At 33.6% G+C, this 13,186-nt stretch overlaps 1 protein-coding gene and 1 long non-coding RNA gene across 2 annotated transcripts; both read left to right on the top strand.

Annotated features, from left to right (window-relative positions):
- The first annotated feature begins 430 nt into the window (after positions 1-430).
- LOC135749878 (uncharacterized) lies at positions 431-4,872 on the top strand. The gene is made up of 3 exons (XR_012337759.1): positions 431-1,072; positions 1,433-1,567; positions 3,353-4,872. It is a non-coding gene; the product is annotated as an uncharacterized lncRNA (long non-coding RNA).
- A 60-nt stretch (positions 4,873-4,932) lies between these two features.
- Positions 4,933-6,113, top strand: LOC135749862 (macrophage mannose receptor 1-like). Its single transcript, XM_065268540.2, has 3 exons — positions 4,933-5,212; positions 5,297-5,632; positions 5,749-6,113. Exons 1-3 carry the CDS (start codon positions 4,933-4,935, stop codon positions 6,111-6,113), a joined length of 981 nt encoding a protein of 326 aa, XP_065124612.1.
- The last annotated feature ends 7,073 nt before the right edge of the window (positions 6,114-13,186 follow it).

Genomic DNA, 13,186 nt, shown 5'->3' with positions numbered 1-13,186 from the left:
CGGGGGATTTTACTTGTTTAAAAGTTGTGGCTTCAGCCAATACTGAGTGATTACATTCAAGTGGGCCGTTACTCTAGTTTTGCTGCTATTCACATGCTAATTAGGCCAGAGACACTCTAACTGGCCGGCAGAGGTTTCGCTGCTATTCATATGCTAATTAGAGGCATCGCACCCGCGCGGGGCTCTCCACCTACGTCTTGGTTCGTTTATGACAATTTGTGACACAGACAAACGCGAAGCTCGCTGCTGGTAAATTGAGGAAAGCTGCCGAAAATTCGGGAGATTTTCGGGAGCCTACAGGCGCTTACGGGGACGAAAATCCCACTTTTCATGCAGTGTCAGTTCACACGCTCACACGCCAAACCTTGTATTTCTCAGGCTGAGAAGTAAGAGATAAATTATCCTGCTTCGAGTTTTTTGTGTACTCAACTTTACGCAGCGCCGCATGAACTGACAAAGATGACATCAGAGTACCGCGAGAAATGTTGCGGAAGAGGCTGATTCCTATCGCTCTCGCGTTACTCTGATGTCATCCACTTGTCGTTTCTTGCAGCGCCTCGCCTCATGAAGTCGTACTTTGATCAAAGACAAGTACAATCCTATAATCTACTCAAAGTGCTCTTTTGTCATGTACTAATTTTGTACTTAATATAGCCTACATTTTTTGTTCCTTAGTACATATGAAATATGCTAAAATGTAATTTAAAAATGTATTTAGGTACCACTTGTAATACATTTGAACCCATCTTTGTATGAAAGATGAGTACAAGTTTACTTAAATACATTTATGTAATACAAGATAGTATGTTAAATGCATTTCACTTCATATTCATGACATCTTAAACACGGAGGAAGATATTTTGAGGAATGTTTGTAACCCAATCTTTAATGAGCCCCATTCACTTCGAAAATAAGAAAAATAATTAATACTTAGTCCTTCTAATTGATGCTATTTCTTTTTTATGTCCTGTTTGTATGAAATATAGTTTAATTTTTTTTTTTTTTAGGTAGCAGCAACTGCAGCTGACATGGAATGAGGATTATCGGATTCACCTCTCACTGATCATCCAAGGTAATTTGGATACAATGAATACAAACTATTTTTTGCTTTCTTTTGTAATCATTAATGTTTTTTTTATTTTCTAGTGTTATCTGTATTTTTTGGTTCACACAAGGTACCTACACTGCAATAAAGAGCTTAAGTAAATAAGTAAATTTACTCTTTGTATAGTCGAATAATCCAAAAAAGATAATTTTAAATTATTTTTTATTCACTTAATTTAGATTGAAGCTAGACAAAATTTCTTTCTTGATTTAAGAATTTGAATATATTTAGACTGGAAAAAAGACAGAATTACTAAGCTCTTCTTTGCAGTGCATGCCATGAACCATACTGTCACAACCATTATTAATCCAAGTTTACTTTATATAGGTGAATTGATGACCTCAACCAAATGGATGTTGTCATCTGAAGAGAAAGTTATCCTGGGCCCATGTTTAGAGGCATTTGGGGCATATCTGACACATATCACAATCAAGCTGCATGCACACTTGAGTTTATTCAGAGGTAATTCAGAGCATAAACTCTTAACCAATATCTATTGTATACTTGCAAGTTTTTTTGACTTCTAGGTTAAGTTTTTTAGTTAGTGACTTCTTTTTTCAGGGGAGCAAATTCAAAATATGTGTTTGTTGCGTCATGTGAACCATGTGCATCATGTGTATTGTCAAAATGAGTGCCTGCTGAACACGCATCGAAAGGGTTTATGATAAGTGACGCTCACGTTCACAAAATACTCCCAAGACACTCACTTAACACATCACACATGAGATTAAGCCAGTATCTGGCAAACGCGAGCATCTCTTTTATCATAAACCATTTAGACGTGTCTGCAGCAGGCTTGTATTTTGACATCTTGCGTGATGCACATACATTTACATGACGCGCTAAACACATATTTTGAAATGGCGAGCAACACACATGAAGAGCTAAATACATGTTGTGACGAGCTTTGCATTATGTGCCCTCGAAAAAGAAGTCACCGGCCGTCACTGGCTTTATCATGAGTTGACACATAGACAGTGATTATGCACTGTTTATCTATAAATCCCTGTCATGTTTCACACCAAACTCTAGAGCAGATACTAATAACTATGACACTACCACCACTGCATTATGGGTTGAAATTAGTCAAAATAACAAATACATGGACATTTCCCGGCGAACTTGATGCACGTTACAACTGTATTTTACCATACACGAACAAATGCCATAAGATTGGAATATATGAAATTCAGAATTTAAATGAATGTGTATTGATTTGTACAAATGGAGACATGTATGTGAATAAAATGTTTAATTTTTTTTGTTTTGTATTTATATATATCATAATTTGCCCATGCAAAAAAGGAGATGTGAATTTGTGGATCAGGTGACACGCCTACATTTATCCCGTTCTGTTCATTTGGATTTTGAGATTTTCATTTTGCCGTTTAAAGCATTTTATGAGCCAAATACAAACAACTATCAATGAATGAACCAAACAAATGCGTTTCATTTTGTGTTGGAATTTAATTATGTGCATCAAACAGGATGAATGCACATGCATTGCCTGGTTCACAAATGCACATTGGTGGTTTTGTTTTTGCATGCACAAATTGTGATATTTGTGAATTTCAGTGATTATATTTTTTATTAGTTTATTACAATTTGTGTATGCAAAAACTTCAATGTGCATTTGTGAATTAGGCGATGTACATGCATTCATCCTGTTTGGTTAAATACAAACCACGCAACAAAAGTCGCAAAATTTGAATGAACCAAACATGTGAATTTACATGCATCACCTGATTCACAAATGCACATCAGCATTTTTGCATGCACAAATTGTGATATAATGATACAAAATATAATCACTGAAATTCACAAATGTCTCTGTTTGTACAAATCTATGCACATTCATTTGAATATTGAATTTTACGGACACAAAAATGAAATGCATTTGTTTGGTTTATTCATCGATAGTTGTTTATATTTGGCTCATATAATGCTTTACATGGGGAAATGAGTCTCAAAATCCAAATAAACAGAACGGGATAAATGCAGGCGTGTCACCTGAACCACAAATGCACATCTCAGTTTTTGCATTTTTATTCACATACATGTCTCTATTTGTATAAATCAATACACATTAATTTAAATTCTGAATTTTATATATTCAAATTTAAGACATTTGTTCGTGGATGGTAAAATACATTTGTACTGTGCATCAAGTTCACCAATTTTATTTTATTGTTTTAGTATATGCTGATTTTTTATAATAAGATCTTCTGGTTGTGTTTTTTTTAACAGAGAAGTTGTGGGCATCAGTCCGGAAACTGGATAAAAAATTTGCTGCTGGAATGTGAGACAAATAAAGGCATGGAATGAACCCAAATGTATGAACACTGCTACGAAAACTAATGGACTTTGAATGGCTTGCCAGTTAATTCCAATGGAATTGAAGAAGAGACTCTGACAAGATTTTCAAGTTTGTGTTTAATTTAAAAGTTTATCTTCATAGATAAGCAATTTAAAGGTAGGTACAGTTAAAACTATTTCTTGTGTGTTTGTTTAAACTGTAAATTTATGACTGAAGTTTGGTCACTATGTAGTAATGTGTTCCTTTGTGGTTAATTAAATGCTGCAGTGCTTAGTGGTATTCGTTGTTGTATTTCCAAGGCTAAAGCCTTATTTTGTGATCTGCATTGTATTGGAGAGTTTTGGAAACTAATACTTATTATCTTAATGCATTGGAAAGTTTTGGACTATTGAACAATAAATGCATTTGGCTACATCTGTGATTTTCTGTTATTTTAAGTGTTTTAGTTTACATTACATTAAATGATTTATCACAGCAGTTAAAAAAAATTACAGTAATTTTTTTTTACAGTTTAGGCTACCATGACACAAGTTGCAGCTCCAAAAACATTTCTTAGTCAAGTTGTATAGCTACAAGCAGCACAAAACCAAAGAAGTGGATTTGATGAAGTCATGTTGTAGTATTGCTGAACAATGTTCACCAGTTAGAGATTGAGGTGGAATGTGAGTTAACAGTGGACGTGGTCTTACTTTGCAGCAAGAGCAAAACCCTAAAAGTTTCAATGCTGAAGAGGGATACATTTTAAACACTATAAATTTACTGATTTGTGTAATTTTACTTACATTTCTACAGAAAAATAATCAATAAAACATTTACAGAAATTTTCTGTAAAAATAATTTTTTAATCTGTAAAAATGAACGGCAAATTTCTGTGGAAATTAACGGCAAATGTCTGAAAATTAACGGCAAATGTCTGAAAATTAACGGCAAATGTCTGTAAAAATTAACGGCAAATGTCTGTGGAAATTAACGGCAAATGTCTGTGGAAATTAACGGCAAATGTCTGGAAATTAACGGCAAATTTCTGTGAAAATTAACGGCAAATGTCTGTGGAAATTAACGGCAAATGTCTGAATATTAACGGCAAATGTCTGTAAAAATTAACGGCAAATGTCTGTGGAAATTAACGGCAAATTTCTGTGGAAATTAACGGCAAATGTCTGAAAATTAACGGCAAATGTCTGTGAAAATTAACGGCAAATGTTTGTGAAAATTAACGGCAAATGTCTGTGAAAATACATTTTTGATCTGTAAAAATAGTATGAATTGCCTTTAAAAAACATAATTTTGATGTGATTGTTAATTACAAGGAAATACTGTCATTTTAATGGTAAATCTTTAAATAACAGAAAATATCTGTAAAACAAAAGCATTTTACTGTTTAATGAAAAAATTGGAAAATTCTGTAAAAATATACAGAATATTACCTGTAAAAAAACGTTTTTTTTTTACAGTGTATTTAATACCTAGGAATGGAACGAACACAAGTACACCTCGAATTATTTGCAAAATGCAAAACTACACTGACTTGGTCACAGTTTATGATGAAGAAGACAATACAGAGCTGTATACATTGATCAGAAACAGTAATATAAGTCCTCGAAGTGCCTTGATTGGTGCCCACACAGTTAAGACAAATTACACCAGCAAATGGTCAAATGGTGATGACGTTACATTCATTCAGTTAAATGGGACTTGTGGTGGAATATGCGGAGCTGCGTTCAGTGCTAATGGATCATGGGAACTTCTTCCATACAGTACCAAAATATACTTCATTTGTTATGTAGAAGGTAATTATGTACCATCTGCTTTTGTCTACAAATCTAAAAATCATAATTAAACTAAATTAGCTGCATACTCCTCCATTTGTACAGGTGTTGGCCAGGCATCAGACAAATACATCTTAATCCTTCAAAACAAAAACTGGACTGAAGCTCAACTGTACTGCAGAAAGAATCACAATGATTTAGTCAGTATCAGAAATGAGAGAGAAAATGAGAGCGTAAAGAGCATTATAAAAGACAGTGAATTTAATTTCTGGATTGGCCTCCTGTATGATAACATTGAATGGCCTGATGGTGCACAATCTTCCTACAGAAATTATTCAAGAACACCTGATCAGGAAAAGCAGACATTAATTACTATAAATAATTCAAACAAAACATGGATACAAGGGTCAATATCCGGTTCCTACAATGCTCTGTGCTACAGTAAGTGGAGACAATACTTTGCATGTATGCGTCAAATTTCAATTCACTCCTGGTTTTAAATTTTATGTAGCTTTAAAACATTTACCTAATTCTAGATTTGTATGTTTCTTTGTCAGAAAGCTTCATTCATGTGAGCTCTGATGAAATGTCTTGGGAAGATGCACAGAATTACTGCAATAGCAATGCTTCTGGACTACTGCGAATCGAGTCACAGAATGATCAGATAGAAACGGAGCGAGAATTACAAAGACAGAAGATTCCTGGTCCAGTGTGGATTGGACTAAGATATAAATTCACTTCTGGCCTTTGGATTTGGGCCAATGGGAGTTTTGTGGAATCCTGGACCAACTGGAAAGGAGGATTTCAACCAGAACATCAGATGTCTCAGTATTGTGGTGCCATTGAGAAGGTGAATGGTGTGTTCAAGTTGTCTGATAAAGACTGCGGATCTAAATTTAGAGTTGTATGTGAAAAGATGTAATTCGCAAACATTTCCAAACGCTGTTATTTAGATTCGCCAGAATGCGTATTCTGAATATCTTGTGATGCCTGACATTAGCACTATCTTTTCCTGGACAAATGGGTTACCTCAGTAGTTAAGAAGTGTGTTTCATGTATCCATGTGTTCCAATCAAATAAGTTGCATGTAATTTTATTAATATAACAATTTCTTATTAATGTACATTGAATAAATCAGTCTGTTTTAAGGGGGAAATTTCACAAGACTTTTTTTAAGTGTAAAAAAAATCTTTGGTTTCCCCAGAGTACGTATGTAAAAGTTTTAGCTCAACATACCATATACAGTAGATCATTTTATAGGATGTTAAAATTGCCACTTTGTAGGTGTGAGCAAAAATGTGTCGTTTTTGGGTGTGACTGTGTCCTTTTAAATGCAAATAAGCTGATCTCTGTGCTAAATGGTTGGATAGTGCAGATTAAGGGCCATATTAACCGCTTCCAACATTGCAAGGAGAGCTAGATTTCAATTATCAATTTTTTTCATGCTTGCAGAGTTACTGGGTTGATTTTTAACACATTTTCTAAGTTGATAGAAGCACTGGGGACCCAATTATACCACTTAAACATAGAAAAGACAGATTGTCATCATATGTCCCCTTTAATGCTAAAATTAGTGGTGGATCTTGAAATGTCCAGTATTTAGAGCACTGTAGACATTAAGATAAACTGTCCTATCATTTTTTGGGCAATACAATCATATTATGTACAACGATTGACAGCAATCTAATACATTGAAGCAGGGGTACTGACATTTTTTGTACCACAAACTATAAATTGTACTGTAATACAATGCATTATTACAGCAAAAAAAGTCATACATGTTACATTTTCACTATATACTGTAGATATAGATTTAAATCAGAGAATAGTTATTTTTTTATATTTGGCAATATATTATATTCTGTTTATCCATTATGTCCATATAAAATTTGATTTATTTTACGTATTTCTATTTTCTATTCTTTTTACAGTTGTTTAATCCGACACTGTATGATGTCCTGTCTTTATAATCAGATAAGGGATTGCCTTTCATTTTTGTTTGGTATAACATATATTGAACTTATAAATTAAATAACAACAGCAACACAGTTTACACCCAGCTGATGTCTTCAGTGTGAGAAAATACAAAAGCAGCAACAGCCATGAAAAGATAAAACTTTGAGGCCTTTTCTGATCCAACACAGCTCTGATCATCACACCAAACTCTTTCCCTGACCTTCCTTTTACTTTTAAATACAACACAGTGCAAATAAGTACTTCACTGGACTATTATGAGCACAAACAGATCTCATCCCAAACATTAGTAAAACACATCCAGAGGTAATGTGAAAAACTACCTGTATGACCTGATCTCTAAAGCACTATAAATCACATTGACATCAGATGACTGAAAGTCACTGCAACAGTGGTTAACCATGGGGTAAAGTAAGTTCTGACCTAAAGAAATGCTTACTCTTAAAAAATGATGTTTTTTCAACCCAATTGCTGGGTTATTATAACCCATAGTTGGGTAACAACAACCCGGTATTGGGAAACTTTAAGCCATCAGTGTGTTCGATTCAATATTTTCCCAACGCTGGGTTGAAATAGAGTGCTTGTTTTTAAATGTTATTTTATGCATTTTAATTGTCTAAATACCTTTTGGGCCATCGCAAAGGGTTGTTTGGACACTAAGTCTAAAACAGCTTCGCAACTGTGTTTGAAAACTATCATACAGAGTAAATCAGATAACATAAGATGGCACATCTTATCAACAAAAATAATATTAATATATAATGTATTATGTCTGTCCTACTATCACACAGTGTACTTTTATACAAATTAGCAGGCTATAATATACAAATGTACTGTATTAAACAAAACACATATATTTACTGTAAAACATAAATGTTACATAACACATGGAAGTGTTTTTGTGTTGCACTACAGTATATGGTGCCAACGGCCTATTATGTTGAAACAAGCAAGAGTCACACCAAGAGCCTACAAAAGCCTTGAGTGCACTTTTTCTGATATTAAAATATTTTTTAAATCTGATTTCATTTTTAAAACATTTTCTATATATTTTATCTTTGGCCATATGTTTTATATAAAACTGTGAACTGATGTTTTCTTGATGCTTTTTATATAATTAATGTTGCTTAAAAATTGCTTTAGAAAATAATGTTATATTAAAGCTACCTTGATGCAGCACAATTATTACTGCAGATATATATATATATATATATATATATATATATATATATATATATATTTAATCACAGATAAAATGCATGCATTATATAACATCTAAAAAAATTTCTTCCTGTATAGTAATAATTAAATAATTTGTCTGCGTGCATTTGCATGGACTAAATGACATCACTGGAGTATAAAAGGTATTTTTCACAGAGCAGCTGTCAAATAGCACAACCTGCTCACATAAGGTAAGACCATTAAGATTGTGTCAGTCTTTTACCAAACTAACATACACAGTAAATTTAACAACATAATATCATGTTTTATGTAAGCAAAGAATGTAAAATATTTTTTTATTATCTGCTCAGTTGTCTGTTTGAACTGTATAATGGCACTATGAAAGTGTTTTCAAATCTTGTAATGCTTTGTGAAATAGTGGAGTGGAGTTTTTTTACCAAGTAGGTTACACTTTATTTTGATAGTCCACTTTAGACATTCTACTAACTATAAATAACTTTGCAACTACATGTCAACTAACTTTCAATAATTTGCAACTATACGTCAACTAACTGTCATTAGTGTATTAGTAGACTGTAAGGGTTGGGGTTAGGGAAGAGGTTTGGGTTAGTGGAATAAGTTGACATGCACCTGCAAAGACACTAATAGACAGTTGAATGTCTGTTGAGATATCATCACAATAAAGTGTTAGTAGATATTAAGCAGACAGTCTACTAATTCACTAAAGATTGGTAGTTGATAAGTAGTTGCAAAGTTACTTATAATTAGTAAAATGTCTAAAGTGGACTATCGAAATAAAGTGTTACCTTTAAGTACAATAACATTTTGTAAACTATACTTAATAAACTATAACAATAATATTTATTTTCAATGTGTATACATGCACTGTAAAAAATGCTACACTTTTGTCAAAGTAACATATATAAAAAAACAAGTTAAACAATTTTAACTTAAGTTATGTCAACTTATCACTGGTCAAAACTTAAAATAGTAGGTTGAATTGACTTAAAAAAACAATTTGATTTAACTTCATGTGCATTTTTTTTAAAGTGTGTTTTCTTTGTTGCCTTAAATTTGTTTTACAAGTAAGATTTACAAGTAATTTTAACTATTATTTATTTTGACCAAAGATGAGTTTCTACAACTTAGAAAATGAAGTTGGATTATTTCAACTATATTGAAGTTATAACAACTCATCTCTAGTCAAGATAGGAAGTTAAAATGACTTGAAAATCCAAGTTGATTAAACAATTTTTTAAGGAAGTAAAAAATGTATTTCAGTGTAGTTAAAATTGTGTCAAAAATATTTTCTTTATTTACTTTATTTTCTATTTCGTTCTGCTCTAACTCTGAACGACAGCTATATGCATTCAACTATATATTTCCCCTTTGAAAATGTATTATGTACAGTGCCCTCCACTAATGTTAGCACAATTGGTAAGAGTAAAGAAGGCTGTAAAAAATGCCTTTAATTTTAAATGTCTTTAAAAAATACCAAACACATCACTGCTCTCATTGAAAAAACAATGCAAACAAAACAGTTTTATCAACAAACAAAATAAAATAAAACTGCATAGGAGCTGTTAAATTTTTGACTACTGACTATTTAACAAATATTTTAATTATATGATGGCTCTATTCTATGATTTATAAAGAATAATGACGATTTGTACTGTAGATACAGTGGTGGCTATCATAAGGAGATGTAGTTCATTTTCTTTACTCAAAGCCATCGAGCAAATTTGGGGCTAGTTGGAAAATAACTGCACTTATACATTCAAAGAAAGTCTTTGCCTTGAGTTTCAGAAGTCAGATTGAGACTATTCCTCCAGAGAGATGTGCTGCTGTAATGTCCACAAGGTGGACATTACAAGTAATAAAGACAAAAGTGTGAATAAAAACAGTCTGACTCACTTGTATGTACTCAGAGCAACCATCATTATAAAATGAAATCATGTTTTGGAGGCAAACAATGTCAATATTTTTCAGATCTGTCAGGTTTTCTAAAAATTTTGGCCACCATTGTCTACAGTATATACACTCTCAGAAATAAATGTACAAACATTTTCACTTGGACTGTTTAAAAAGGTCCTTATATGTACCATTTTTCTACAGATATATGTATGTAGCTCTGAGGTACCAATATGCATATTTTAGGTAAAAGCGTACTTTTTGAAAAGGTTTTGCAACAGTGACAACTTTTTACCTTCTTGTAACTCTTTTTCTGAGAGTGTATAAAGTTCTGGGACAAGTTTCTATATTCTATGGGCCCTATCTTGCACCCAGCGCAATTGACTTTGTCAGTGACGCATGTATCATTCGTATTTTGCAACGGCGCACAGCGTGTTTTTCCCTCCACAGACGCACGTCGACAAACTAGGGAATGAACTTGCGCTCCCTGGGCGGTTTAGCGCAAAAAAAGAGGCGTGTTCCGGCGCAAACCATCCCTGATGCTATTTTGCAGTTTCAAAAAACAATTGCGCCACTGACCAGAAAAAAAAAGTTTAAAGTCAGTGGCGCGTTGCGCGTGGTTCATTATGCTATTTTAAGGGCGCATGCTTGACCGTATAGCGTGCACAACGCGCACACACTTTGCTTATCTAATCTACACAGATGCAACAGTTATTTTTGCAAATCATAAATTGTTACAATAAAAAATATTAACACATGAGATAAGGGGAATCATAGTGGTGAGCATTGTGGTGATAGTTTTTATTTATTGTGTGGCTGCGTAAAAAAATTCTCATGCAAGTAACGCTTAAAATATTTTCATAAGTTTGTTGTGTGGCTGTATTACGTTTATTTTATGTAAATAATAATTAAAATGTTTTCATAAGAAACCTTAATGTATATGAACTTGATTTGTAAGAGTACTTTGGGGTTGGACCTTGCGTTTCTTGGGTCCGATTTCAAAGCCCCCAAACCCTTTCAGCGGTGAGGGTGGACGCAGCGATGTCCTCTGCTGGCGTCAAGTCCTGAGGCAGATCCACCTCCCGTTACACGGCGTGCCCGATTTATGCTGGCAAGCTTGGGATTCCCCCGTACAAGGACGTCGGTCTCCTCGGCTGTGAACCGCTCCTGGCGTGCGCCTGGTAAATCCGTCATAATAATAGCAACCCGCCATGGAACTTGCGCCCTTGCGTTTAAAGGGAATGTTGGATAGCGTTCTGATTGGTTTATTTGACGTAACGCCCAAACCACACCTATGAATAATGAACCTACTTCAGACCAACCCCTTATTGATTTGCGCCCGGCGCAAGAGTTATTTCTCACGCCGGGAAAATAGCAACAGCGCCCAAGATCCGCCCACAAACTCACTTGCGCATTGCGCTTCGCACTTGCGTTTCAGATCGTTAAAATAGGGCCCTATGTCTTTTCTGTAACGTATCAACAAGGTGTTTTAATGTTCAACCTTTGGGTATGTCTGAAAAAAGTGAAATCTTCTGTAGTAAATGTTTGATTATAATTAAAGATATTTAAAGATTTGCATCATAAAAACATTGATGTCCTTAGATGTAACCTTTCAATATATTAATGAAGTATATCATATTAAATATACACTTTGTAATCATACTCTTTATTAATCAAACTCTTCATTAACAGCAGATTCTTCAGATTTAAATCATCACCTCTGACTGAAAACAATTCATTTCTACACCAGATTAATTTTGTGATTTTAAATACACCGAACATTACTATGGTACTTCTAACTGTGCTTGTACTACTGTGGGGTGAGTATTTACTTAGACAGCTTTGTTGAAAACATTGCTATCTATGTAAATTATTTACCTTGCTTTAAGCCATTTTGGTAAATGTAAAAATATAACACCAAACAAGAACAATCATTAGGTTATTTAAATTAAATTGTGTTTAAAACATAATTTAACAACATTTACTGTACCTCAAGCTTTTTAAATACGACGACTGTATGATAATTCTGAAGTGTGTTCATATTTAATTTTACATTTTAGATCACATGTACAGTATATTTTTGATCAGAGTCAATTATGTTAAAGTAACAGTGATTATTTCTCCTCAGCTTCTCCTCCTTTGACCTCTGCAGGTCGACTAAGATCGTTTTACTTAAAACACACAAATACTTCAATAAACATCAGTGAAGCTCGAGATTTATGCCTAAAGAGTAACTACACTGACATTGTCACAGTCTATGATAAACAAGACAATGATGAACTAGTTCAACTGATGTTACGAGAAAATGTTACTAGAGCCTGGATTGGTGCCTACACAGGTCCACAATGGTCAGATGGTGCTGAAGTCACATTCAACAAGTTAACATGTTCTGATTTTCATTGGTGTGCTGCCATGAGAGCTAATGAAGACTGGGAATGTATTCTATGTAGTAATGGCAGAAACTTTACATGTTATGATGCAGGTAAACATATGAATTATTTACTTCTTGGTGTATGTAAATCAATGGTGCTTCATGACACACATTTAATGTTTGACTTGGAATGTAAATTAATTGAGTTTAGTTTTGTTTGTCAGCAAGAATTACAGTGTGATTAGACCCTACAGTAACTTTATGTTAAGAAGTAACTCCCCAAAACATGATTAAAATAATTTACCATACCAAAATAAACATGTCCTTACAATACCATATTTACATCTTTTTAACGGTACGGTTTTCGAATAATAGAATTAGGGCCGGGACTTTAACGCGTTAATTAAGATTACTACTATAATTGATAATTGTATAATTAATTACACAAAAAATAACGCGTTAAACATTTTAACGCATTTTAATCGCACTTATTAATAGAGTCATTCGTAAATGCTGCAGACCCTGTTTTAGTTCGAGAACGCTTAGGTTACTCACGT

This window comes from Paramisgurnus dabryanus, chromosome 1, assembly GCF_030506205.2.
Source record: "Paramisgurnus dabryanus chromosome 1, PD_genome_1.1, whole genome shotgun sequence".
Taxonomy (NCBI): Eukaryota; Metazoa; Chordata; class Actinopteri; order Cypriniformes; family Cobitidae; genus Paramisgurnus; species Paramisgurnus dabryanus.
The sequence above is the reverse complement of the archived record's forward strand: the minus strand, read 5'-3'. Positions and strand labels throughout refer to the sequence as shown.

Bases quoted from the DNA above. Each gene is read 5' to 3' on its own strand.
- LOC135749862 (XM_065268540.2), top strand. From the start codon at position 4,933: ATGCAAAACTACACTGACTTGGTCACAGTTTATGATGAAGAAGACAAT. The intron at 5,213-5,296 runs GTAATTATGTAC...CCATTTGTACAG, and splicing joins CTTCATTTGTTATGTAGAAG to GTGTTGGCCAGGCATCAGAC. The intron at 5,633-5,748 runs GTAAGTGGAGAC...TTTCTTTGTCAG, and splicing joins CTACAATGCTCTGTGCTACA to AAAGCTTCATTCATGTGAGC.